The sequence below is a fragment of the Apostichopus japonicus genome, chromosome 16 (genome assembly GCF_037975245.1).
Source record: "Apostichopus japonicus isolate 1M-3 chromosome 16, ASM3797524v1, whole genome shotgun sequence".
In the NCBI taxonomy this organism is placed as follows: Eukaryota; Metazoa; Echinodermata; class Holothuroidea; order Aspidochirotida; family Stichopodidae; genus Apostichopus; species Apostichopus japonicus.
The window spans coordinates 341,797-367,773 of record NC_092576.1 but is presented as its reverse complement, the minus strand read 5'-3'; the positions used below and the strand labels follow the sequence as shown (position 1 = coordinate 367,773).

Here is a 25,977-nt window from a genome sequence, read left to right as displayed (position 1 = left end):
ACAAAGAAAATTTACAGTTACATTTACAGTTGTTTGCAGTATGTATCCAGCTAGCTCTATGGAAATAACACTAACATGTATAATACATAACTCCAGTGTGGTCATCGTTGCAGTATAGTAGAAGATTCACGCATCATTGTGTATGTCATGTGCAGCGAGATCGAACATAGTAACAACTCTATCGCACTATCTAGGCTTTAGCTAGCGAGCGTGATACCGTAGTCTACACGATTTTTAAATGAATTACCTTGCTATAGAATGTCTAAGTTTGTAAGGGTGTTCATTACGCTTTGCTTTATAGCACTTGTCTTTATATCACTAGCTTACTTGGAGTCAATATCAAGTGGAAAGTACATAAAAGATGTGCAAATTCCCGTAGCCTACGATGTTGAGAAATTATGCGAGAAAATTTGTGACCGGTAAGTCATCCAAACTTAACGCTAGGCCCAATTGGTCGTTGAAGTTCAACGTTAGTTTAGGAGTGTACTGTGCTGCAAACGGTAGCTAAAGTCTACAATAAGGCATTAACGGCTAGGGTAGCCTATCCTATGTTAATGCAGAGCCACGTTGAATAATATGTAATGTGTACAGTACAAGGCTACGTTACTGTATTGTCGTAAATTTAGACTATAGCCTGGCCTAGGCCTGCTCAGTTAGATTTTACCTACGTTAGATTATAGTCGTAAGATGATGAATCATGTGAGATAAAGAGACATGATATAAACTAGCCTAGGTCTTGGCCTTGGCTAAATTAGATACTGTAGTGTGTGTTTAGCTTACTAGTGTATTGGGCTTGATTTTAACATTATTTCGTGAATAGGCGTCTATGACATTGAAATCTGCACAGTATTGACTTGATTGACCCTTAAGTACAATACTCAAGCTCAAAGACACTTGCCATAGCAAAACACGCAATAAAAATTTGCTTTTGTTTTGGGCTAAAAATTTCAACTATTGCGGATTTATCATTTACAAATAAGACAAAATGCCCCCTGAATTCTAGTTTTTTTTGGAATTCTGAGTTCTAGAAAAATAATCAGATTTTTTCAACGTGACGCGTTTGAGTTATTATAAATAAATATTTATATTTGAAATGTACTGACTGCTTCTTGTTTAATTCCCTTAAATTCAAAGACTTCACTAAAAATGAATGTCCATTAATATATATGTACAGAGTCAAATAGCAACTTTAGACTACAGCTGCACAACTTTCAGTATCAGATACCACGGGAGAGCATTGTAATCAGTATTTTGTATTGTTTAACCTGGACATATATAGTAACCTATAAAAATCAATCATGTACACTGAAGCAATGGATTAGGAGGAATTTATCACTATGAATAGTATACACAAATACCAAACTGAATAATTTAGCCTTTTTGAGTTTACCTAACTCCACAAGACAATTCTGCTCTAATTTTTTTTTTAATAATTTGTTATTATAGAGTCTATAGGCAGAATGATGTTCAATTACTGAAATATCTTACCTCAAAAAATCAAAAAAATGCCACGGTGGCGACAAATTGCGGAATTTTAAAACATGATAATTCGGCCAATTTTGAAACAGTGCAACTGAAATTTTAATGCAATAAAGGTGGTAACATTTGGAGAGAGTCCAGCAAAATCAGCCATCTGATTTGGCACGGAATGGCCCCTCTCATCCACAGAGTGTAATACATTGTAGATATGTCCTTGAGGGCCATGAAAACGGTCTCCCATTGTGAATGTATAGATGGGCGGCAAAATATGTAAAACGTTTGTGCAAGACCTATGGGCCTACTTTACTGGACTGTACTTTTTAAAACCAGAAACCTTGACACCTACATCTGGTTTCCGGATTGTCCATATTAATGAACCTGTGTGTTAGTGGAATTGGAAAATTCTTTAGAAGTAGCCACGTGCAATGGGGTGCAGGCTTGGGGTAATCGTAATCAGTAATCGTAATCGATTACAATCGATTACATTTTTTATCGTAATCGTAATCGATTACAAGGGCAAAGTAATCGTAATCGTATTACATTTATGATTACAGTGCAATTTGAATGAGAAGGGCAAAATTAGTAGAAAAGATTAAAACTAATTCTTACTATTGGCTTTTAGTGTGACCAAAAAAGTGTTCCTGCTTCTAGAATTCTCTAGCACAATAAACTTATACTAAGAAGTACTGGGGATTTGATCGCCATATTCAAGGATTTTTTATCACCTGAATTATTCTGTTCAATGCTGCCTCTCAGCATTCACAATCCTTTTGCATACACAACTGGTTGTCTGTTTAATTGTCTGTTCATTCATACGTAGTAAAGATTCCTAAATCCTATTGGTCCATTCAGGTCAGCTGACCGTGGTTAATCCTGTGAGTAACGCACGGTAAAATTACGGGGCATCACTTTAATAAATCTTTGGTTATATGTAACCAAAAATGTTTTGTTTTATGATTTTTCCCCCACACAAATGGTAGTGTATGAATGAACGGGGTTAATCAACGGTCTAGCGTGCGTTACTCACATGATTAATGCACTCCGGGTGTTAATGCTATCGCTGGATGCACTCGGGCTCCGCCCTCGTGCATCGCTTGCATTATCCCCCGATCGTGCATTAATCCTGTGAGTAACGCACGCTAGACCGTTGGTTAACCCCTTATTCATTCATACTTAGTAAAGATTCCTAAATCCTATTGGTCCATTCAGGTCAGCTGACCGTGGTTAATCCTGTAAGTAACGCACGGTAAAATTACGGGGCATCACTTTAATAAATCTTTGGTTATATGTAACCAAAAATGTTTTGTTTTATGATTTTCCCCCACACAAATGGTAGTGTATGAATGAACGGGGTTAATCAACAGTCTAGCGTGTGTTACTCACAGGATTAATGCACGATCGGGGGATAATGCAAGCGATGCACGAGGGCGGAGCGTAGCGGAGCCCGAGTGCATCCAGCGATAGCATTAACACCCGGATTAACCCCTTATTTAAATCGTATCTTTTACTGGACTTATGGGTTACACATCTTAAACGTGTTAAGGCATAAATGTGTAATGCCTGGTAGGAATTGTAGATATACTTCCATAATTTTGTCCGTATATACTGTAAATGCCCTTCCTTTGCCCTATTTCATTGCCCTATTTCCCGGCAGAGAGTTATATTAAACAGATATGCAGAGGATTGTGCAAGTAACCACAATGTAATCATGATTGTAATCACGATTACATTACAATGTAATCGTAATCGATTACTTCAACTTTAGGCTGTAATCGTAATCGTAATCATACATTCTCAAGTAATCGTAATCGATTACATTCAGATGTAATCGCCCCAAGCCTGATGGGGTGCATGGGGTGCCTTATTTTCCACCAATTTCGGTTTTGTTTTTTTTTTCGCTCCTCACATACATCCCTCCCCCGCCCATGTCGTATGCCTAGCTGGTACTTCAGAAAATGAAACAAACTTTCGCCACCATATCCCCTACATGAGATTTGGCTCCAATAAGCCCAGGGTAGCACCCCTCCTTTATAATATATACATAGAAAAAAAAAAACCTTCATTCATCTCTGTTCCTTCCTAAGGCTTCAGGCCCTTCCTAAGTCAGTCGGGGTAAAATTTTGAATACCCTCTCCCCAACCACATATTCACACACACTTTGGGTTATAATTTATACTAGAGCCACGGGTACTGAACTACCCCAATCCTACCTTTCTCTTTTTTTTCAACAGCAAGTTTTGTGCTTGCAAATTTCTAAGAACTTAAATAATTATAGGGCCATCAGCAAGTTCTTCAACTTCCACCAGTTGGCTCATATTATACTCATAACACATCTCACAGTGATACCTACGTTACAAATCATTTAAGAGTAATTCCTCTATCTGGCTTGTTTAAATTTGTGCTGGAAATAAAATCCGTAGGAGGATCAACAAATATCTGAAACTGCTGCCTCCTGGGTCGTCCCTACCAAAACATTCGTCCCCTTTGTCGGTACCTTCCCGTCATACATCTACGATACTCCGATCAATTTTGTTTTTATACTTTCTCCCCTCCCCGTTAAACTTCTTTCAAAAAAACCATGCAGTTGTCTACCAGGGGAGAACATTCAGATCTAAATAATAACATGTAAAATATGCAGATTAAATGATATGGATTGATTTCGAAAGAAAGCATTCCTTATTCTTTAATACCGCCGGGTATATGTCAAGATTGCACATCATTTATTGAGTTGAATTTCATAAGTTTTGATTCACAGTGATAATATATCAAAGAACTTTTCAAAATGGTTAACTCTTCAGCCTTGCAGTGTGACCTGGTTTATTTCAGCAGAAAGTGAGTTTCCTTGGACTCAATTTACATTGATTCTGAGGAATAATTTGTATATGAACCAGTGGGAAGAGTAACAATTGTTGATTTCATATCTGATTAAGTTTTACTAATTTTGGGCTAATTTTGTATACAAATATGCAAATTAGGTCCCCAAATAGCTTATTTTTGAATACATACTACCAATAGTAGTTTTTGGTGTATTTTATGTTAAAATAGTATTATCCAAAATATTTCCTATCATTTGATGGTTGAACCCTCGCGAGCACTCGCAACATTGATTGGGGGCTTAGCAGACAATGCACAGGTGCTAGCTAGCCAGACTCCCAGATAAACGTTTTGGGAGCTCTCGCTAAACGCACGATGCCCTGTATTGTTCCGCGAGATTCTCGCGTGGATGAGCTTGGCTGCCCTGAAAAGGAGATAACAAATGCGAGATTTAAGCAGGGAATAAATTAACGGTTCAGATTTGTTAAAGCAATTTTGAGGTTGATGAAATTTGCTTCCCATAAAAAAAAAAAAATTATATTGTCCTGTACACACACATACATGTATCCGCACACACGCGCGCGCAAAACACACCACTGTAACAATAAAAACTGCTATACATGTTTGCATTTGTGTGGCAATTTTATTGTCCATATTTTGCTTTAAGTATTGAATCCCGTGCAGTCTAGTTTATCTTCTGCACAGAGCAGGGGAAAAAATAGCTATACCTCCTAACTTGCTCCCATCTTGACAGCCTCTTGCTTTAATAAAATAAAATGAAAATAAAATAAAAAATCGTAGCATTCGTTCAGTTTAATTTATTTAGATAATAATTACATTGTATTATAACGTATCGTGCCATGGACAAACTACACATCGACATCGAAATTGTCTTTATTTTATAGACGTGTTTTGTTGTTCCACAGTCAGTGTATAATTTGGACCAAATCTACTATTTTAGTCCCTGTTTATATTTGGCGAAAAGCCAATTCCACCTTACCAGCGTTATTTTGATTTAATTATTATTATTATTTTTTTTGGGGGGGGGGGGGGATTATTTAATAAATTTATATGTAAACTTTTTAAATATAATAGGATTAAAGATAATCAAAATCAATTCCTGGCATAGGGGGTCAGTGAATGAATCGTATTTGTTTTACCTACCCACCTAACCACCGCACATAATGATAATAAACTCAATAAATCTCAACAATGGAGCAAGCTATTCAACTGACAGTCTAATCATAGTCTAAGTTACATATTCTAATAAATAATGTATAATTATTTCTCATTAAGTTCCATTGGATATATTTTTTGTAAAATTGGTGTTACTTTTCCAACAACATGAGGTAATGATACATTTATTGCAATTCAGCTGATTCTTTTACGGGAGTTTTCTTTATTAAAACCTAATTGAAAACACATTTTCACATAGGTAAATATTTTGTATATACATTTCCTCCAAAAACAAAGTTCGTCGTCAAAAAAAATCGACTTACAGTATATGATACAGGTGTGCAAAGTGATGATTAACGTTAACACATGACGTTAAAATATTAATTATTAGTCTTCACAATGCAAACACTTGTACTGAACAATTAAAGTACGAAAATGAAACTATATGCTATATGAATGTGTTAGCCTACGTGCACTGTAAAACAAACTTAAACTTCCAATGGAAAATCGTTGAACATTGTTGCAACCAAAAAGACGTGTTGCTTAAATACCCGTAATCCGCAGTAGCTATATGGATTAACTATGGGTCTTCGCTAAAGGCGTTAATCGTGTAATGCGTGTTTCCTCCAATGAGTTGTTTCAACCAACTTCGGGTGCTTGTACGATAGAAACCTGCTGAAGTTCCTCCAGTTTAACTTTATTTATGGTTTCCTTCTAAAACAATGATATCAAAGTCCGTTAGTTTGAAAAGCTGTCTTCTCAGTTAGTGAATATGATGTAGGCGACTGTCTCTGTGTGTGGATACAAAGGCCCACAGCCAGCGTGGGGGGGGGGGTGACCTTTGATGATGAACATATATTTTTCTGTGCAATTGTATATGCACGGATGAGGCTTGCTGAATTTTGAAGGTTATATTGGAAACGAATGATACTTTTAAATCAGTACATGTTATTACATAACCATTAAAGAAACATAAAATCATGATAATTTTTACATAAGCTATAGATAAACCTGATGAGGGAAATCTGCCCTTTATATGGACGTGGATGATAAACTACCTTGTCATATTTCATAATAAACTGATAAATATGAAAGGACCACTGCTCAGAGGGGCACTCAATATTTGATGCGGATGCCAGATCAAAATGTTGAAAACGGCAATCTTGATCAATGTGATCAGTACCGTATCTGTTAAGTGCCTCTGTGATGAATATGTACTCTTCATACTTGATCAGTTTATTATCAAATATGAGAGCAATATTAAATAAGGGAATAAAGGAGCCATGATTATTTGGGAGATCAACCACACCACTTCCAACAATGTTTTATCTTGACTAATTCAAAAACATCAGTGGCATGATGTGCAGAGTCTTCCGTGGATTTGGTATTTTGGGAAAAGGGGTTTGTTTCTATTCTTCACTTGGTTTCGAAACAAGTTCGTTGGTCATGGCTGCACTGCAGTGATGTCAGTCGAATGGAAGTGCCTTTTGCCTACCTCAGTTTTGGAGAAAGTGGTTATATGCTGGGGTACACACTCTCGTAATGGGGACGTTAAATGGCGGTCCCGGGAGCAGGAATGGGAGCGAATCCACACCCCTGCCTCGTTATCCTCTGAACACTTATCATCAAGATAATGCTTGAAATAAGCCGGTGTTCATCCACGATCTAACACGGATAGGGTCTCAAATAAGCTACTATAAGGCTTGCTGATCCTTGGGTCTCTAAACTAAACAATTTAACAAGATAAGGACAATATATAGAAGATACTAGTTTATAGTATAAGAACCTACATTAGAAAATCGATATCGAATTTGAAGAAATTTATTTTCTGATAAGAAACAATTTACATATCTTGCCATAGTAACACACATTCACATGACAATGTTAAATTGTTGGTTGCAGTAGAACTTGCCACTGGGTAAAAATGAGAAAGAAAACCATAATTTTACACCAGGTTACAGGCATGTATACGATTTACACAGTTCCAATAAATGTAAAATAACCAACATACACACACATTATCACGATCATGGTACATGAATTGCGTGTCCTGCATGCCCATCATTACTGTTACAACTTGTCTAGCATAGGTAAAATGACAGCATATAGGATGAGTGAAGCATAAATGCTGAAAGTATTAAGTACATCAACCAAGTTCAAAAACTAGCCTAATTAGCTGCATTAAATTTACTAGTGAAAATGTGGCTCAAAAATCCGGATTGAGAATGATGAGCAAATACCAGTCCATTTTTCATGGTAAAGCTCATAAAAGTTAACAACAGGCCTATTTGCAACTGAGATATGGGTTTTAGGTATTAGCTGTTGGTTCTTCATATAAACTGTCTGCTATTCAATTAAAACTATTGTCAAATGAAATATTGATGCATAATACTTGTCATTCGGCCTCTGAAAAAAGATCCTGCTAGAATCGAAACGTCAGACTCACATACTTTTATACATAAAATTATCATGGTAGTACCTATTTTGTTGACTAACCATCTAAGAACCTTGTTGTTGGCAGGCCCGTAGCCAGGATTTTTTACACGGAGGGGCACCATAGTATCAAGGGGGGGGGGCACAAATAATTTTATGAGAAAATAAATATAACGCATTATTGTGTTCGAGAACGATTCGCATATAATATCATGCAGTTACAGATACACGTGCAACGATCGCTCTTGTATTTATATCACCAAACATCATGTACTACTGTACTTTTTATTGTACTGTCACAAGCCTGGCCAAAAATTAATCGTTGACACTTCCTAAAGTAAATATTTATCTCGGAAAAAAATGCGTATAGATAAAAAAGACATGCAATGTATGCATATGAGATGCAATCAGAATATGCATGATTCAGTTAAACAATTACTTGGGTGTAAAATGACTTGTTAATGTAATCAAACTGTCAGACACGATGGGATCTTGAAGAACCCTCCCTGTATTACAGTCTATATAAAATGAAAAACACTCAAACTATTGGTCTCAGTTATCAGATTCACACTGCCAACCGTCTTGCCTCAGTTTAAATTTCTGAAGGAACTGTTCTGGCCTAAGGTTGTTGGTAATGTCCTCGAATGAGAGAAGAACTAAGTTTTTCAGGCGTTGGTGATGCATTGAGCGACGGCTGGAAGACAGCAAACGCGTTAGGCACGAGAAGCTGTTCTCGCACATAGCAGATAAAGCTCCAAACGTTTGTCCACAGCAGTAGACCTTGTACACAAGAGGGAAAGCATCTTTTACGGGACGTAATATTTTCAGTGCTGATGTAACCTTCGCAGAATTCAAAGGTGTCTTCACTTCCTTGTATACTTACCAAGAACGTAGGGCTTCGCAACTTGCAATTCATTTTGCAGCTGATTTTCGTCAGGGCAGCCAGGCATCAATTTTACAAAAGGTTAATTGCAAAGATGGGAAACCAAAAAAAAGTGATGATTTTGGCATAAGGGCTTTGAGGGACAGTACAAGCCTCGTAGAACTTGACCCTACGGACCTTTTCTATAGTGAGTGCCTCATGAAACATTTCTGTAGGACCTACGATTTTATATTTAAATAAGAGTAATACATAAGTTTAAGAGGTCCGATGCATACTTTATTTATCATTATAAATGATGATATAAGCAGGGGCGTAGGAAAGGGGGGACAGGGGCAATTCGCCCCCCCCTGGCGATTTTTTTTTCAAATCGGAAAATCGGGGGTAACATTTACCAATTTGGCCCATTTTTCTTCACAATTCGAAGAAAAATTGGAAAATGTGGATGTCTTGCCCCCTCTGGAACACAAATTTCGAAGAAAATTCGGAAGATCAAGGTGAAAAGTCGGAAATTTTGAGGATTTCGCCCGCAGGAGATCCGGGGATACCTGGGGAAGAATATTTAGCATTTTCTGGAATTGTCATCGCTTTTAGCTTTTGATCCTTTTCTGCTGTGAACAACAACAGCTGCTTAAACTTTTCCCCGAGTAAGAAATCGTCCGGCTTTTGCAATTCCCCCACAGTTTCGTTATTTCCCCGAAATGCCATTTCATTCATGGCAAGAAATTTAATTACATCAAAGATACTGCAATGATAGTACCTATTTTTCTCCAGTTTTCCATCACAAAGTTGCTGATGAACCCCACTTCCCTGATTACTTCGGATATATCTTTCTCTCCACAAGTTCATAGCCTGAGTGTGAGCCTCTGACCCATTGTGCTTAACGAAACCCTACCCCTTCTCCATTGCAGATTTCCACTGATTAAATCCTTGTACGGTGAATGTTCTGTCTTTTAATGATCTAATTGGTGCAAAGTTTCTACAGGCATGACAAAAAACCCGGTCCGTTGAGATTGAATACTCTATCCATGGGTATTGATCAGGCGCGTATCCAGGGGGCGTTGGGGGCGCGCGCTCCCCGGGTAAGAAAAAGAGGAGAGAAAAAAAGATAAGAAAAAAAGGAAAAAAGAGGGAGAAAAAAGAGGAGGAAGGAAAGGAAGGAAGGGAAAAGAAAAAGAAGAAACAGAGAAAAAGGAGAAAAGAGGGAGTAGAAGATAAACGCTAAGATACCGGGAAGAGAAGCGGAACAGTCATAATTACAGCACTGATCACTATTATATACTAGGGTAGCCAGTGACGAATCGAGGATTACGGAGGGGGTGTGCGCCTCACCCTTCCCCTTACACCGACCAACTCCATTTTTGACGTTTCCATTTTTCCTCTAGATATATATATATATATATATATATATATATATATATATATATATATATATATATATATATATATATATATATATATATATATATATATATATATATATATACCGGTACTATATATGATAACGAGTGTGTGTGTGTATGGACGCCTTAAATTGTACAATTGTGCTATGAAACCAACTGTGGCTGTTCTCGAACTTGACCGAGTCGTCAGGGAACATGACGAACCCATCACTTCTTGAGATTGTTCCCATCTGTATAAAAACGCGCGCCCACAAACATACGCCCCCCCCCCTCTAATCGCTTCCCGATGAGTTACGAAACTTAATGACCTTCGCCCGTAGTACCAAGACATTGACAAAGTCCGGCAACACACCACTTCATCGATAACAAGTGATCGGGTATATTAGTGACGTCTAGAGGTCGTGCACTGACCTACATAGAGTGTGACCACTTCCGACTTTGCAATTTCCCAAGATCAGGCCCCGAAAAATCCAAGAAATCCCAAGGCACTGTACTGTATGGGATATCTAGCAATATCTAGCGATAGGGATGAAAATCCCAAGATCTTCCCTTAACTGAAGGCAGATAAAGAACCGAAGCCTTCAGTGTGTAATGAACTTGAAACTGCGTCTTTCGAAATGAAAAGAATGTGGGGCAAAGTAGCGTAACTCCTATGGGCTCAGACCGTGCTAACCAGGTGGCCCCGGCCAAAAGAGGGCCCCGCTATACTGATGCACAGAAAAAGGGTATACCTCTTTGGATAGGGAGGCCCGTTTCACTGGGAAAGAAAAACTCATGCAAAGACTAGCTGAACAAGACAATATACATATTTTCACGTGATACGGAATACGTACATCATGATCATGGGCTCATTGGGTATTCATGTCTGTGTCGAGCTAGTTATGTTATTTATTATTATAATCGAAAATGAAGTATATTATTTAAAACCCAATTCCAGCCAATGTTGTACTGAGAACAACATCGGGACATATGATTTTTTGAAAATTCTAAAACAATAACCCACCACCCATGCAACAGACTTGAAACTGCGTTCACTTGAAAAAGAAGGCAGGGCTTGCATATAAATATAATATAAAAGGTAAGAATAAAGATACCTTCGGTGTATCTGGTAAGTAAAAAAGCACGGGAAATTAGGCTTAGATGGAGACAAAGTTTCAGCCGGAATAAGGTTTATGCTAAGGTTTGATTACTGTATTTGTACAGTATAGTCTCCATTATACTCCATACAGTATAGGGGGCACTTGCCCACTCCCCCTGGAAAATCACAAACATGGTAAACATTTCTGAGGACGCCCTTGCTTAGACCTCCTGATAGGGGCCCCTTTGGGCCAGGAGACCGCCAGGCTAATCGTTACACCCGCGTGGAGCATTACACAATAAACAGATAATAGTTACTTAATTTCAACTATTCGAATTTTTAAAGCAAACAGCAGATATCACATCATATCAGTGAGCATGAAAATGGCGCTCCGGGATGAACAGCCTCCAACTGTAGATATGTGTAGTGTTCGGTTTCGGAAATATTTGGTATTTGTTTCATTTCCTTCACCAAAGTTTTATAGTAGCCGTTATAAGAGGTTTTAATATTTGTACACCAATAAATTAACTGTGTCTGAATTTTCGAAAATTCCCTGACCACCATTCTTCATCATTATTCCCTCCATGCAATTTTGACCGGTCTGTTAGGGGTTGAAGTGTTCCTGTGTTGGTTGTCCATAGATGAAATTTTGTGCAACATTATGGGTATGTTTTGAAGTGAATTTATTCACGAAAATTTGTGAATTTTCAAATTCTGAACAAATAATGGGCTTAAAACCTTGAAAAGTGGGGCTTACGGGTATTGTGGGCCGCGACGTAGAATCACCTACAAAAAGCACTGATCCACAGGACATGCAATCAGGTCGAACATGATGTGTGACTGGTGACAATCTTCAAAAAGGTTATGGATGGAAAAAACTTTTGGGAAATACTTGGTTCTCAGGCAAAAGTGTACATCTGGTTGCTCATTTTCAAGCCCGAGAAGTGCCATTTCCGGTGATCTGGGGGTATCAAAACCAGAAATTTTCTTGTACGCTCCGCGCCAACTGATGGTGGCGCTCCGCTTAGATAGTAATTCGCGCCCCCCGGGTTAGAAAATCCTGGATACGCGCCTGAACAGTATATATGTATTCAAATTTCAAACCAATCCGTTTTACTATATTCATTACATGTTAACCCAGATTCAAATTTCTTACAAACATTTCAAATGGATGAGCGAACGATCTTGCTAGTCACTGTTTTAATGCTGATGTCGTATTTGAGGTTAACACCTAGGAAGGTATATGCGTAGGCTAATGTTACGTCATTATATGCTAGGCCATACGTAAGGGTTCTAGCCTTTTAGTAACCGCCGTAGCAACCGAGTCCAAAATCATCCGTTTCGAAGTAATCATAAATTACCGTTTTTTTGGCCTCTTCAAAAACCTGTGAGTTTGGCGTACAATGAATTATAGTTTATTATACAACACCTAATTGTATTCTGGTCATTTGATTGGTCAATTGCTCGTTGATTGCATGCAAAATCCGCTCTATTCCACTCTATGAAATAGAACCGTGGGCTATACTTTTTGGTAGCACTTTTTTCAATGGTAAGAGGGCATAGAAACCTGTCTGTTCAAAACAATCTGTTGCATGAGTGCATTTTACCCATCTTAATATAATATGTTGTATAAAACAAATAATGAATAGTTTCCATTCGTTGAAAGATGTAATTTGTTCCATTCAACTCGGCTGCGCCTCGTTGAATGGAACATTCCATCTTTCAACTCATGAAATATTGCACTATTGCACTCATAACCATTCATTATTTGTTTGTTAGATTTAAGTGGACTGTCATTCAGTTTGTTCTAGTCTTACGAACTTAACGGTGACTTTTATGCAGTGTTGGTCGAATCGGTGCGAAGAAAAATAAAAATGTGTATTTACGTATAGCGTCGTTAGGTAGTGTTTCTGTTAAGAAAGGCCCGGCCTGACATTTGAACAAACACAACGTAGGTATACCTCACGTCTACTGCACGTTAAAAAACAAACCCGCAATATTATAACCGGATAGAGCGAATATTATAACTTAGTCGGAAATCTCAGGTCACCATAAGTCCGCGACCGTTCACATTACATTTATCAAGAACGCAAGCGGGATTGCAGAAACCCCGAAAGAAGGATTATTCTTAAACGCACGCGGACTAGAAGTAAGAGTACGCGAGAGTTCACACAAATACCCTTACACACACATACACACGCACACATACATACATAGACATGCACTCAAACCGATGAAAGCATCATACTTCTATAACATCGTGCAATAGCACCAACATAATATTGGGTTAAAATTATCACAAATTCATTTCTATGCAGAGCATCTTTTTTTATTCAAAATGGTATCTTAAATGACTTGATTTAATATATGTTTATTGATATTTCCTTATTATTTTCAATTGACTAACACTTTGAAAACTGTTGCTTTTTTTACTAACTCTTAATTTGCCTTTAATCGCTTTTCTGGAATTTATCTATCATACGTTTTATTCTCTCTTATTAAACATAATTGTATTTTATGCTATTTATACTGGAATGAAGGAACGGAAACTGAAACTATAACTAGATCTAACACAGCTAGGACATGTTTCTTTTGAATTTATGTGTGCTATGCAGGTGCGTATCCAGGGGGGGGCGTTGGGGGCGCGCCCCCCGGGTAAGAAAAAGAGGAGAGAAAAAAAAGAGAAGAAAAAAGGAAAAAAGGGGGAAAAAGAGGAGGGGGAGAGGAAGGAAGGGAAAAGAAAATGAAGAAAGAGAGAAAAAGGAGAAAAAGAGGGAGTAAAAGAAAAACGCGAAGACACCGGGAAGAGAAAGAGGAACAGTGACATCATTACAGCGCTGAAGGGTAGCCAGTGACGGATCAATGATTTCGTAAATGTGTGACTCACCCTACCCCTTACACCGACAACTCCATTTTTTGGCGTTTCCATTTTCCTCTCTCACTAATGATCTATATATATACTATATATGGTCTATCATAACGCGTGTGTAGAATTGTGCTATGAAACCAACTGTGGCTGGTCTCGAACTCGACAGCGTCGTCCGGGAGCATGACGATTTTTGGGATGGGGGCGACCGCCCCCCCCCTTTCAGCATTTTTTAAATGATATCGCTTAGTAATTTCAAAATTGAAAGTGCTTAGATGCAACTTACAAGGCCTGGGAAGTGTCATTTCCAGCGATCTGGGAGACATTTTTGGCCAAAATTTGCTTGTACGCTTCGCGCTAACAAATGGTCCTGGGTAGTGCCATTTCCAGCGATCTGGGAGGCATTTTCGGCCAAAATTTTCTTGTACGCTTCGCGCCAACCTATGGTGGAGCTAGGCTTAGATAATTTGCCTGCAGGCTTCGCCCCTCCCTTGACAAATTCCTCGCTACGCGCCTGTTTGAATTTGTAACGCAAACAGCAGATATCACATCATATCAGTGAGCATGAAAATGGCGTTCCAGGATGAAAAGCCTCAAAACTGTCCGACTTGCCTGAAGAAATAACCAAAAATTTTCGCGCGCGCTCAACGTGTTAATGTCAATATCATATAAGCAAGCATCGGTTATTACATCGCATGCCATCATGTACCGTACGTTCCGTTAAAATTGCGCAGTATACCGCGGGATGCTAATGTAAACAACGACATGTCTCATGTAGATGTATAATAAGCATGGAGGTCCAATTATGTCAAAACTCTCTTTTACATTAGTAATGGCGAATTAAGGGCTGCACCCCCGCCGCGCAGTGGCGGAGCGTCCATACGGTCATGGGGGCGGATGCCCCCCTGACGGACTCAAATGGACTGCTGGCGCCTTTTTCAGCTCTTTACCACGTTTTACTTATTCTAGTTTATTGACTTTTTTATTGCGCTCTCATCTACTTATTGACATTTGTCACATTTTGTTGGTGTAATTTGGCGATGACACCTTATTCTTCGTTTATCTGCAAATTAGCCAGGCCCTGAAAGGGTCATTTCCGGCGATCTAGGGAGTATCTTTACTCAAAAATTGTCTGTGCGCTACGCGCCAACCAGTGGTGGCGCTCCGCTTAGATAGTATCGAAAGCGCCCCTTCAGACCATTCTCGCCCCTCCTGACCAATACTCCTAGCTCCGCCACTGCCGCCGCGCCTCCTACGCCTATGTGTGTAGTGTTCGGTTTCGGAAATATCTGCTATTTTTTCATTTCCTTCAACCAAGTTTTATAATAGCCGTTATAAGAGGTTTTAATATTTGTTCACCAATAAATGAACTGTGTCTGAAGTTTCGAACATTTCTGACCAACATTCTGCATCACACTTCCCTCTACTCGTGCAATTTTGACCGGTCTGTTAGGGGTTCAAGGAAGTTTTTCTATATTGGTTGTCCATAGATGAAATTTTGTACAACATTATGGGTATGTTTTGAAGTGAGTTTATTCACGAGAAATGTGAATTTTCAAATTCTGAACAAATATGGGGCTTAAAACCTTGAAAAGTGGGGCTGACGGGTATTGTGGGCCGCGACGTAGAATCACCTACAACAGCAAAGACCCACAGGAGATGCGATCAGGTCGAACATGATGTGTGCCGGGTTGACAATCTTCAAAAAGGTTATGGATGGAAAAAAAACTATTAGGAAATACTTGGTTCTCAGGCAAAAAGTGTACATCTGGTTGGTCTTTTCAAGCCCGATAAGTGCCGTTTCCGGTGATCTGGGGGGTATCAAAATAAGAAATTTTCTTGTACGCTGTGCGCCAACCGATGGTGGCGCTCCGCTTAGATAGTAATTCGCGCCCCCCGGGTTTGAAAATCCTGGATACGCGCCTGCTATGAAAAAGAAGTTCGACCCACACCCTCTATCCACTCTTGTTCAAACATATATTTATTGGATGCCACCATATACAAATTGAAATGATAAACTACCATTAATTTATCATGCACAACCAACCTGAACATTCTGCACCTTGCTTGCATTTTGTGTGCATTGAAACCTTAGCTTTTTCTTAGTAAACTTGTCTAACATTCTGTCCAAAAGTTGATCAAGAAATGAAAAGAATGTAGTTTCACAGGTTTACATTAGCAAGACTTGAGAAATCAGCAGAAAGCTGTACAAATAGAAAAATCTTATATCACTACCAAGTATTATTCTCAGTATTGTAACCGGGATTTTAAGAGTTGCGCCAGCGCCGGGATACAACATCTTAAAAATTGTTTGCGTCCGCTCAGAAAAAAAACTTGCGTCCCCACGTTCCTCCATGAAAACATGCACTTTAAATTACCTCTACAGGAACGCACAATACTTAGTTATAATGACCCATGACAAAAACATTGGCTTGTGCGCAACGGATATCCTATAGTGATAGGTTTATAATGTGCATATTGAAAATCATAAATGCAAATTATACAACTCATGCCTATGGAAGCGTGGGGACATTAATATTATATGTATTATCTTAGATTACAAATAAATTCATGTGCTTGCACTGAAACCCATTACAAGGTGTACTTACTATATACAGAGAAGTGCAACTCATAGCAAGAATATTTTGACATAATGTGGTAGCCCATACATGCAATACAGACACAACTCTTTAAATGTACATTAATATTCACACAGATTGAAACAGATTGAAAGAGGAAGGTGCCAACTGCATTGTCAGTACGCAGCTGGTACGGTACGGTACGGTGCCAGCATTATTTTAATATATGCCAGCATTAATGTCCACATCAAATCAATTTTATGTAGACATAAAAAAGTCCTGCCTGATATGTCATAATTTCTGAATTTTGCCCAATGTGGCCAACCATACACGTGATATTTGAGAGTGCACACATATGAGAGCCTATACTTCAAACTTTGCTATCTCTACACGGGACAGCAACGTTAAACTTAGTTGCATTGAGACCGTCGGTATATATAATGCGCTAGCTATATAAATAAGTTATTTAAACAAAATGCGTTGTGTTTTTTGAGCACGACAAATGCAAAAATTCTTGCAGACAATGGTAGGGACTATTAGCCAAACAAAATCACAGGAAATTTGGAAACGCATCATTGACTGCTTTCAGCATGAAACTTCTTTGTAACGCCGGGGAGTGTTTTTAACCTTCTACTTTGCGGTTGATTGTTATCATTTATTTGTTTTGAAACAAATTCAATCACCTATATAAAGGATTGGAAGAAGTTGATTTTTAAAAAAAAAAAAAGAAAGAAAGATATTATTCCAAAAAGTACGAAAACACGTCACTGGAAACCTGCTCAAATCCCGAATCCTGTGTCGTTGTACTCTTGTTTACACAATTTACACGTTGACACTGAGGGTTATATCTATGATTTGTGCAAACAGATGAATATTTTTTTCAACTCCCTGGTTTAAAGTTGCAGGTACAACGGCATGTCTATTAAGTGTTTATATGAAAGAGGAATTGTTATAACGGAACGCCATTACTCTTTTAGAGATGTGTAACCATTTTCTTTAAAACTTTCCTAGCTTCCAAAATTGTTGTTATTTTGAATTCTTATACATGAATTCATACTTTCATTTGTGGCTTCATCATCTGTTACTAACAATGTGTTCAAATTTTTTGTATCGCAGTGTTCTTGTGTTTAATTGTTTCTACCTGGTAAGTTGCATCACATAATTTAAAAAACAAAAAGGCACCTATACGGTTACAGTTTACCGTTAATCAAGGAAACACTTCCAAGTAGGGATGTGTCTTTGCTTTACAAGATTGATTGCCCTACACAACCAACAATAACAACACTACTGAACTGAACAATGTGGCAACAAACACGTATTTAATGTAGATCCCACCCGTACAGTACATACCCACAAAGAAATGTGTAATATACACGTTTATAGTACTCGAGTCCAGTTTTCTGCACTCGGACTTTAGACCAATTCCAATTTGGTATATCTCTTATTTCTGAAGTTTACTCTGAGTGTCCAGAGTGAGCACTTATGTAAGGAGTCAATGCAGTCTTACACATTTAGCCATACAGTCCACGAGACCGAAGGTCCGCGAGACCGAAGGTCCGCGAGACCGAAATAACAAAAGGTCCGCGAGACCGAAGGTCAGAGAGACAGAAATTACAAAAAGCTCCGCGAGACCGAAATTAAAGAAAGGTCCGCGAGACCGAAATGAAAAAAATGGTCCGCGCGACCGAAATTAAAAAGGACCGCGACCGAAATTAAAAAGGTCCGCGAGACCGAAGGTCGGCAAGACCGAAATTACAAAAAGGTCCGCGAGTCCGAAATTAAAGAAAAGTCCGCGAGACCGAAGTTCCGCGAGACCGAAGGTAATTAGGGGTCAACTTTTAGCCTGTAGCCCGTAACAGTTGTCACAATTTCCTCATAATAAATTTTAAAATAATTTAACTTCCGAACATTTGTTCATTTTATAGCACAAACACACAAAAATGCTTCTGGTTTTCAGCAATGTGACAGGCATTTTTTTCTTCAAGAAATTGGCAAAACAGTGATCGCATCTAAGGACCTTCCATTGTTCCAAAAAATCTCTTCAGAACCCCCCCCCCCCCCCCATATCAATCTCAAAATGTGCCCGCTTTAAATTTCTGGCTACGTCGATGTCGTGGGGCCTAGTAATAGTTTCGGTCTCGCGGACCTCTTTGTAGTTTCGGTCTTGCGGACCTTTTTTTTAATTTCGGTCTCGCGGACCTTTATTTAATTTCGGTCTCGCGGACCTCTTTTCAATTTCGGTCTCGCGAACCTTTTTGTAATTTCGGTCTCGCGGACCTTTTTTTAATTTCGGTCTCGCGGACATTTTGTTCAATTTCGGTCTCGCGGACCTTTTTTAAATTTCGGTCTCGCGGACCTTCGGTCTCGCGCAATCCCCCCTTTCATTGTTCAAAGCTGTTTCAAAGTTATGGTTACAAAGATAAAAAGGCGATCATTAGATGTCATTTTGATATTATAGTAATACAGTGAAAAGCAGTGTGATGTGACAAACAATAATTCACAATGACACAGGCTGTCCTGAAATGACCATTGACCTCAACAACTGGCTTCTTGTACGAAATGTGATACATCAAAATACTAAATATGACATCTGTCCTTGTTAAAATATTGTGATAAACAATGGTTTCCACAATTTGACCCCTGGTGATCTCAAACGAATATATGACCTTCGCCCACAACATAAGGCTCAATATCACAACATTGGGACTACTAGCACCCTTCATCATCTACATGGCTGGCTGGTGAATGCCAGCTGAACATACACTCTCAGGCGCGTATCCAGGAGGAGGCGTTGGGGCGTGCGCCCCCCCCCCCCCCGGGTAAGAAAAAGAGGAGAGAAAAAGAAAAGAGAAGAAAGCGGAAAAAGAGGAGGAAGGAGAGGAAGGAAGGGAAAAGAAAAAGAGAAAAACTAGAAAGGGAGAAAAGGAGGGGGCAGAAGAAAAACGCTAAGACATCGCCAAGATGGTGGCGCTCCGCTAAGATAGTAGGCCTACTTTGCGCCCACGGGTTAGAAAATCATGGATACGCCCCTGTTGATCATACCACCCCTTATTGAATGATCTGTGCCTTGCCCCAAATTTTGTAGGCTGATATGACGCTAAAATTGGTCTTTCTGGCAAATCTTTGCCCAGATCTGATGGGCATACAGAGGAAGAAGTAGGGGCTGAAGATTTTCCCCTGACAAGGAAGCGATTCATATTGTAGTTAGTTATGCAAAGCTCCAACTATAACAACTTTACAACAATGTGCCCGGAGTGTATGATCACTGTGCAACTTTTCCATTGTATTGTGAAGGGGTGTAGAAACGCGCGTATTATTTGTATACATTACATGTATGAAGAACCTGGTGAAAATTACAGTAGCCTATACAGGACTTCTATTGAGAGTTTGCAGTTTTAGCATAGAAATACTATAGTGGGTGGGAAGGGGCAGGTGGGGATCAGGGCGGATGGAAAGGGAGGCTGCAAACTATACTCTTCGAAATTAAATTTTCAAACTAAAAAACAAATTGCAATTCATGTAAACAACAACATTTTACAATTTTATTCGTTTAATTTCATGCAATCTTTTTTCTTACCAATATTTTACAAGGGGGGGCACGGACCCTTGCACGGGGGCACGCCCCCCCCCCCGTGATCCACGCTGGCTACGGGCCTTGTTGTTGGTAAACTCAGGGTATAACATAAACATATCAGTATATGTATGAAAGTCTGCAAGACATTACTTGTAAGTTGTCATTCATTTTGAAATCTTACACGAGCCTATAGTATATAGGCCTACCTATAGGCTAACTATCATTTTGAACGCCTGTGGGTAGGCCTAGACTATATTCGTCTGACAGCTGGACACAAAACGTGATAGCGTTGCTGAATTAGGCATGAGAATATAAGCAACACGATTAAAACATGGATCATAAGTGGTGCAGTTTATTTGAACTCACTATATTTTACCTTCAAAAGTTTCAATAAACTTCTCGAGACCCCATTCTCGCAGCTTTTTTACAACATTTATCTTAATAGTCATCTTTCTCTCAAAATGTGCGCCCGAATATTGACGAACATGATGTCACGTTGCTATCATACTACAACATACTCAATTATTTATGATGAAATCCTTTAATCCGACTGCAATATATAGAACCACTGGAGTCACTCTTATAGTTACTCAACACACAACAACTTGCTTAATACTATATGTACGATCATATCAGATAATCTGAATGTAGTAAATAGTACCATTGGAGTTACTAGTTACTCAAACCAACAACTTGCTCATTACTATGTTCGATCATATCCGATAATCTGAATGCAATTATAACCATTGGAGTCACTTTTATAGTTTCTCAACATACAACACGTTGCTCAATACTATGTGCGATCATATCCGATAATCTGAATGTAGTATATAGAACCACTGGAGTCACTCTTATAGTTATTCAACACACAACAACTTGCTTAATACTATATGTACGATCATATCAGATAATCTGAATGTAGTAAATAGTACCATTGGAGTTACTTGTTACTCAAAACAACAACTTGCTCATTACTATGTTCGATCATATCCGATAATCTGAATGCAATTATAACCATTGGAGTCACTTTTATAGTTTCTCAACATACAACACGTTGCTCAATACTATGTGCGATCATATCCGATAATCTGAATGCAGTATATAGAACCACTGGAGTCACTCTTATAGTTACTCAACACACAACAACTTGCTTAATACTATATGTACGATCATCAGTTAATCTGAATGTAGTAAATAGTACCATTGGAGTTACTAGTTACTCAAACCAACAACTTGCTCATTACTATGTTCGATCATATCCGATAATCTGAATGCAATTATAACCATTGGAGTCACTTTTATAGTTTCTCAACATACAACACGTTGCTCAATACTATGTGCGATCATATCCGATAATCTGAATGTAATATATAAAACCACTGGAGTCACTCTTATAGTTACTCAACACACAACAACTTGCTTAATACTATATGTACGATCATCAGTTAATCTGAATGTAGTAAATAGTACCATTGGAGTCACTATTATAGTTACTCAAAACCACAACTTGCTCATTACTATGTTCGATCATATCCGATAATCTGAATACAATATATAGAACCACTGGAGTCACTACTTTAGTTATTCATCTCAAAATACAACAACTTGTTCAATTATATATGAACGTACTTTAAAATAATAATTATACAGATCTGCACACATGTAAAACATATATCTTGCCATGTTCTGCGTTTCATCGTAGGCTGTTTACAGGTCTTTACAAAGCATCGCTTAAAACCTTTGAAAGTTGCAAAGTGTAACACCATTTTGTCATTAAGCACCCACATTCCTTTGTGAAAGAGGCATGCCTCTTCCTTGTAGACAATTTGACCATTGGAGAGTCGTCAAGGTGATGAAGGTGAAATTTGGGATCACTTAGGAAACCAGTTTGAATGCCACCCAGGGATCTGCAAAACGTTGGTCAGTAAATAGTAAAATTTGAAACACTGTGGATTCGTACACGACATGATTGACAATGTTTGGTAATAATGGTTGTAAATTGTCATTATCCTTTCCCTTTCTTCACAGAAATCAAGAGTCTTGCTTTGAGCCGAATTCCGTGATTTTAGTTTATCAAAATGTTTCTCCGGACCTAATGAAATTTAGACAACAGTTTTCTCCGATGATCCGTCAAATGAACGTATCTTCTCTTGTAAGAGATGTCACAAATGGGAAATTTCAGAGACGACCTTTCTGTTCCTTAGATGAAATTGATCCGGTTTATCGGACCTTGAGAAAAGTTAGAAAATGTGCAATTATTGGGAACGGAGGCATTATCCTTCAGAGCCGATGCGGGCAAGAGATAGACGCCAACGATTTGGTGATTAGAGCGAACTTTGCCGGATTGGAAAGTTACGAACAAGATGTCGGCAACAAGACTTCGGTTATGATGATCAACGATGCGACATTGACGAACATGTATAATACCCTCGTCGATAAGAAATCGGGCGTCGATGGCCTCAATGCGATGATGAAATATATCACGAGACACTTGAACGACAGTACTATCTGGTTTGCTAAGAGTACCGAAGCACATAACTCCGCAACCAGGCTACAAAAGATTGCAACCTTCTTTGCCGAGAATGAGTTACGTCCGAAACTTGCTTACAGTATGGTGCACGTTACTGAAGCCGTTAAATCCAAGTCAGTATAAACATATATATATATATATATATATATATATATATATATATATATATATATATATATATATATATATATATATATATATATATATATATATATATATATATATATATATATATGCATATGGTGTTTTCTAAAAAACTGAAAACAAAATGGGTGGCGAAAAAGAATTGAGGATAGTGAGAATTTTCTAGAAATCGAAACAACTATTTATATACGGCTTTCGGAGCTTACTGACTTAACTAGTCTTTAAGCAAGCTAACATGCATTTCGAGCACTGATTCTGAGGGATGGGGTCTGGTGTTATTGGTTTAGTCCTCTCGGAAACTCCTTGGTCGTGTGCCTAAAATCCTTGCTCGCAAGGACCACTGTGCTAAAATAAGTGTAACATCTATCTGTTCTTCTATATACATCGGTGTATTTATGTGAGAACAAAACACTTTTGCCCTTTATACCTATGCGCGTGTACGTGTGTGTGCAGTCCGTTATAAGTTATGATTATTAATGCTTTATTTGGCATAGTATTTTCACGTTTTTCCGTTTTGCATTTATTTTATTTGTTATAGAGAGATAGCGAATAGCTTGTCGTCTGTCGTGTTCCGTTTTAAGACTAAAAGATATACGATCTAGAAATATTTTCACGTCGGCTGGGCCCGTCCGTTATTCTAAGGCTACACGTTTATACGCGGCCTACTAATCGATATCATGTTTTTTTCCTCTCTTAAATGGCACTTAATTGATTCCACTTAGAGGGTTTACCCAGGAGTTGATAAAGGAAAGCCCTGTGTCAATGAAGGTGACCCCCACGCATAGCGTGATGGGGTATCCCGTACAAAAATGAATACTTTTGAGGTCAAATGGTGCATTCTGCGGCATTATTAGAATCTTAATCAGGTTTAAATCAAAGTCGTGAAAATAAATACTTGTGAAGTTTTGTGTGAGCTCGATAGAGGGGTGCTGGTGGGCGAGTGAGTGGGGGGGGGGGTGGTAGGATGGTTGGATAAACGCGCCCTGACCACTTTGTCATGTATTATTTTCCAATGAAGGTACGTACTTTTAATATATATCCAAGCTTAATTGCAAAGTGAAGTATTACAACCAAGTTCGTTTTCTTTCTTTTATACTATACCTTTTTTATTTATTTTATATTTTATTGCACTTCATTATAGGGAATGGAAATTTCGAGGTTACCCATCCTCTGGTATAGACATCTTAGCTGTCGCTGAGTCACTCTGTGTGAACATTACTCTCTACGGTTTCTATCCCTACGAGAAAGACCCGCATGGCAGGCCGGTACTGCATCATTACTACCAGCCAAACCTGACTAATTTCCACACCAGGGCACATAATTTTGACAGAGAACATAAAATGCTGAAAGATATGCACAAAAGAGGTCTACTTCGGCTTGTGTATGATCCTTGTGTGACAGCCGCTGCAAATGTCACTGGATGAGTCCAGAATTTAGTCGAGGTGTATACACGAACGAGGACAACGATTCAACGATTATTGTTTAAACTGAATCTGTCAGAATATGACAGATGATTTAACTATTGGAGATTGGGCTGCAGATCGATGTTGAGCAGAAGTCTATGGAACGCCAGAAAGGAATACAAGTTTAGGATGATAATATAAAAGTACACAAAAATCGTGTGTATTGATATAATATATCAGATATATCAGAAATATATGTATGGACTAACCCACAGTTAAACCGGTAGATAACAGGTTCATTCCATGGAATTGTCATCGACAACGAAAGTGCTCGAAATAATTGTCCTTACAGTAGCAACACTAAGGCACGAAACGTTCTCAGAATTTCCCAGCAAATAATAAACAAACTTCTTCAAAGTATAATTGTATGTGTTGTAGAAGACGATCAGACATTATGGATTGTTAACATAAAGGTCACTCTCGTACACAAAGAGGCCACAGCAGATATAATATTAATTATGTTACTATGCTATATACAGTGTACGAATTTTACTGAAAATGCCAAATTTTGCCAAAAAATATGGATGAAACTTTGTGGCTACTTGCTTTGGATAGTAACCCTCAGCGAGGTGAATTGACATAGGGTGTTTAACTTCGCTGGTATTTTAGAAGAGGAAAAAAAATACTCAGAAAAAAGTACTGGGTTTTTCTCCCTAAACTGGTTATTCACGTGGAAATATCTGACAACTAAGTGTGACATTTATCTAAAATAATATTTAATTATGGAAGACATTTACTTGTGAACAACTTACAGTTTACTTAAAACAATTGTTTTTAATTCTTGTTATAATTGTTTAAATAATTCCAAAAATAAGATTTTGCACAAATTTACAGTCTATTACACTACTACAATTTGAAACTATCCGCTAAAACTTACAATAGGAGGCCCGGGTTCGAATCCCGGTGGAGGCTGGAAGTTTTTTCACTGAACTGGGTTGTCCAACTCACTACAATTTCAGTTATCAATACTCATTTGCCTTTGTCGTTTACCTCCATTTCATTTAACAAATTCTGTTCAAAGTATCTCTTTCAAGATCATCGAGTTGGTTAGCACCATGTTTGATCTCTAGAGTAAGGCAAATATGTCACCAAAAACAGAACTAGTATTGTTCGATACAGGTTTCGAACCTCTGGACATACAATCAGCGTCCATAACGTAGTGGTTAGGGTGTCCGCGTCCAAAGCGGGGGACCCGGGTTCGAATCCCGGTGGAGGCTGGAAGTTTTTCACTGTTCTGCATTTTTCTTATCATTACGTTTTAAATTATATATATATATATTTATATATATATATATATATATATATATATATATATATATATATATATATATATATATATATATATATATATATATACCACTAAATCCTACCTTTGGGCGACATTTGTTAAAAGTTAACATTTGGTGGACATAAGTTTTATATCGATATATATCTGTGAAAACACGTGTAATTGAGTTAATAAATGCCGAGGCACACTTCTACGGAACCCCTTTGCAATTCCTTCATCTGTCTTTTTTACTACATACATAGTCGGTTAGAGATATACACTTTTTGGGCC

At 38.3% G+C, this 25,977-nt stretch overlaps 2 protein-coding genes across 3 annotated transcripts in view; one reads left to right on the top strand and one right to left on the bottom strand.

The window, feature by feature from the left end:
* Nucleotides 1-25,977, bottom strand: part of LOC139983340 (alpha-2,8-sialyltransferase 8B-like) — a 217,621-nt gene that overhangs the window by 71,053 nt on the left and 120,591 nt on the right. The window lies entirely within an intron of this gene.
* On the top strand, nucleotides 77-25,977 carry LOC139983344 (alpha-N-acetylneuraminate alpha-2,8-sialyltransferase ST8SIA3-like). 2 transcript variants are annotated; one of them, XM_071996870.1, is made up of 3 exons: nucleotides 77-419; nucleotides 22,311-22,868; nucleotides 24,098-25,977. In XM_071996870.1, the coding sequence occupies exons 1-3, from the start codon at nucleotides 259-261 to the stop codon at nucleotides 24,378-24,380; spliced, it is 1,002 nt and encodes a 333-aa protein (XP_071852971.1). In that variant the 5' UTR covers nucleotides 77-258; the 3' UTR covers nucleotides 24,381-25,977. The 2 variants fall into 2 exon arrangements, with proteins under 2 accessions (XP_071852971.1, XP_071852970.1); XM_071996869.1 differs by having other exon boundaries at nucleotides 22,311-22,925; nucleotides 24,098-25,966.

What these genes read in the sequence shown, in the direction of transcription:
- LOC139983344 (XM_071996869.1), top strand. Translation starts at nt 259, where the DNA reads ATGTCTAAGTTTGTAAGGGTGTTCATTACGCTTTGCTTTATAGCACTT. An exon ending in TGCGAGAAAATTTGTGACCG is followed by an intron (nt 420 to 22,310) that starts GTAAGTCATCCA and finishes CTTTCTTCACAG; the next exon opens with AAATCAAGAGTCTTGCTTTG. An exon ending in ACTGAAGCCGTTAAATCCAA is followed by an intron (nt 22,926 to 24,097) that starts GTCAGTATAAAC and finishes ACTTCATTATAG; the next exon opens with GGAATGGAAATTTCGAGGTT.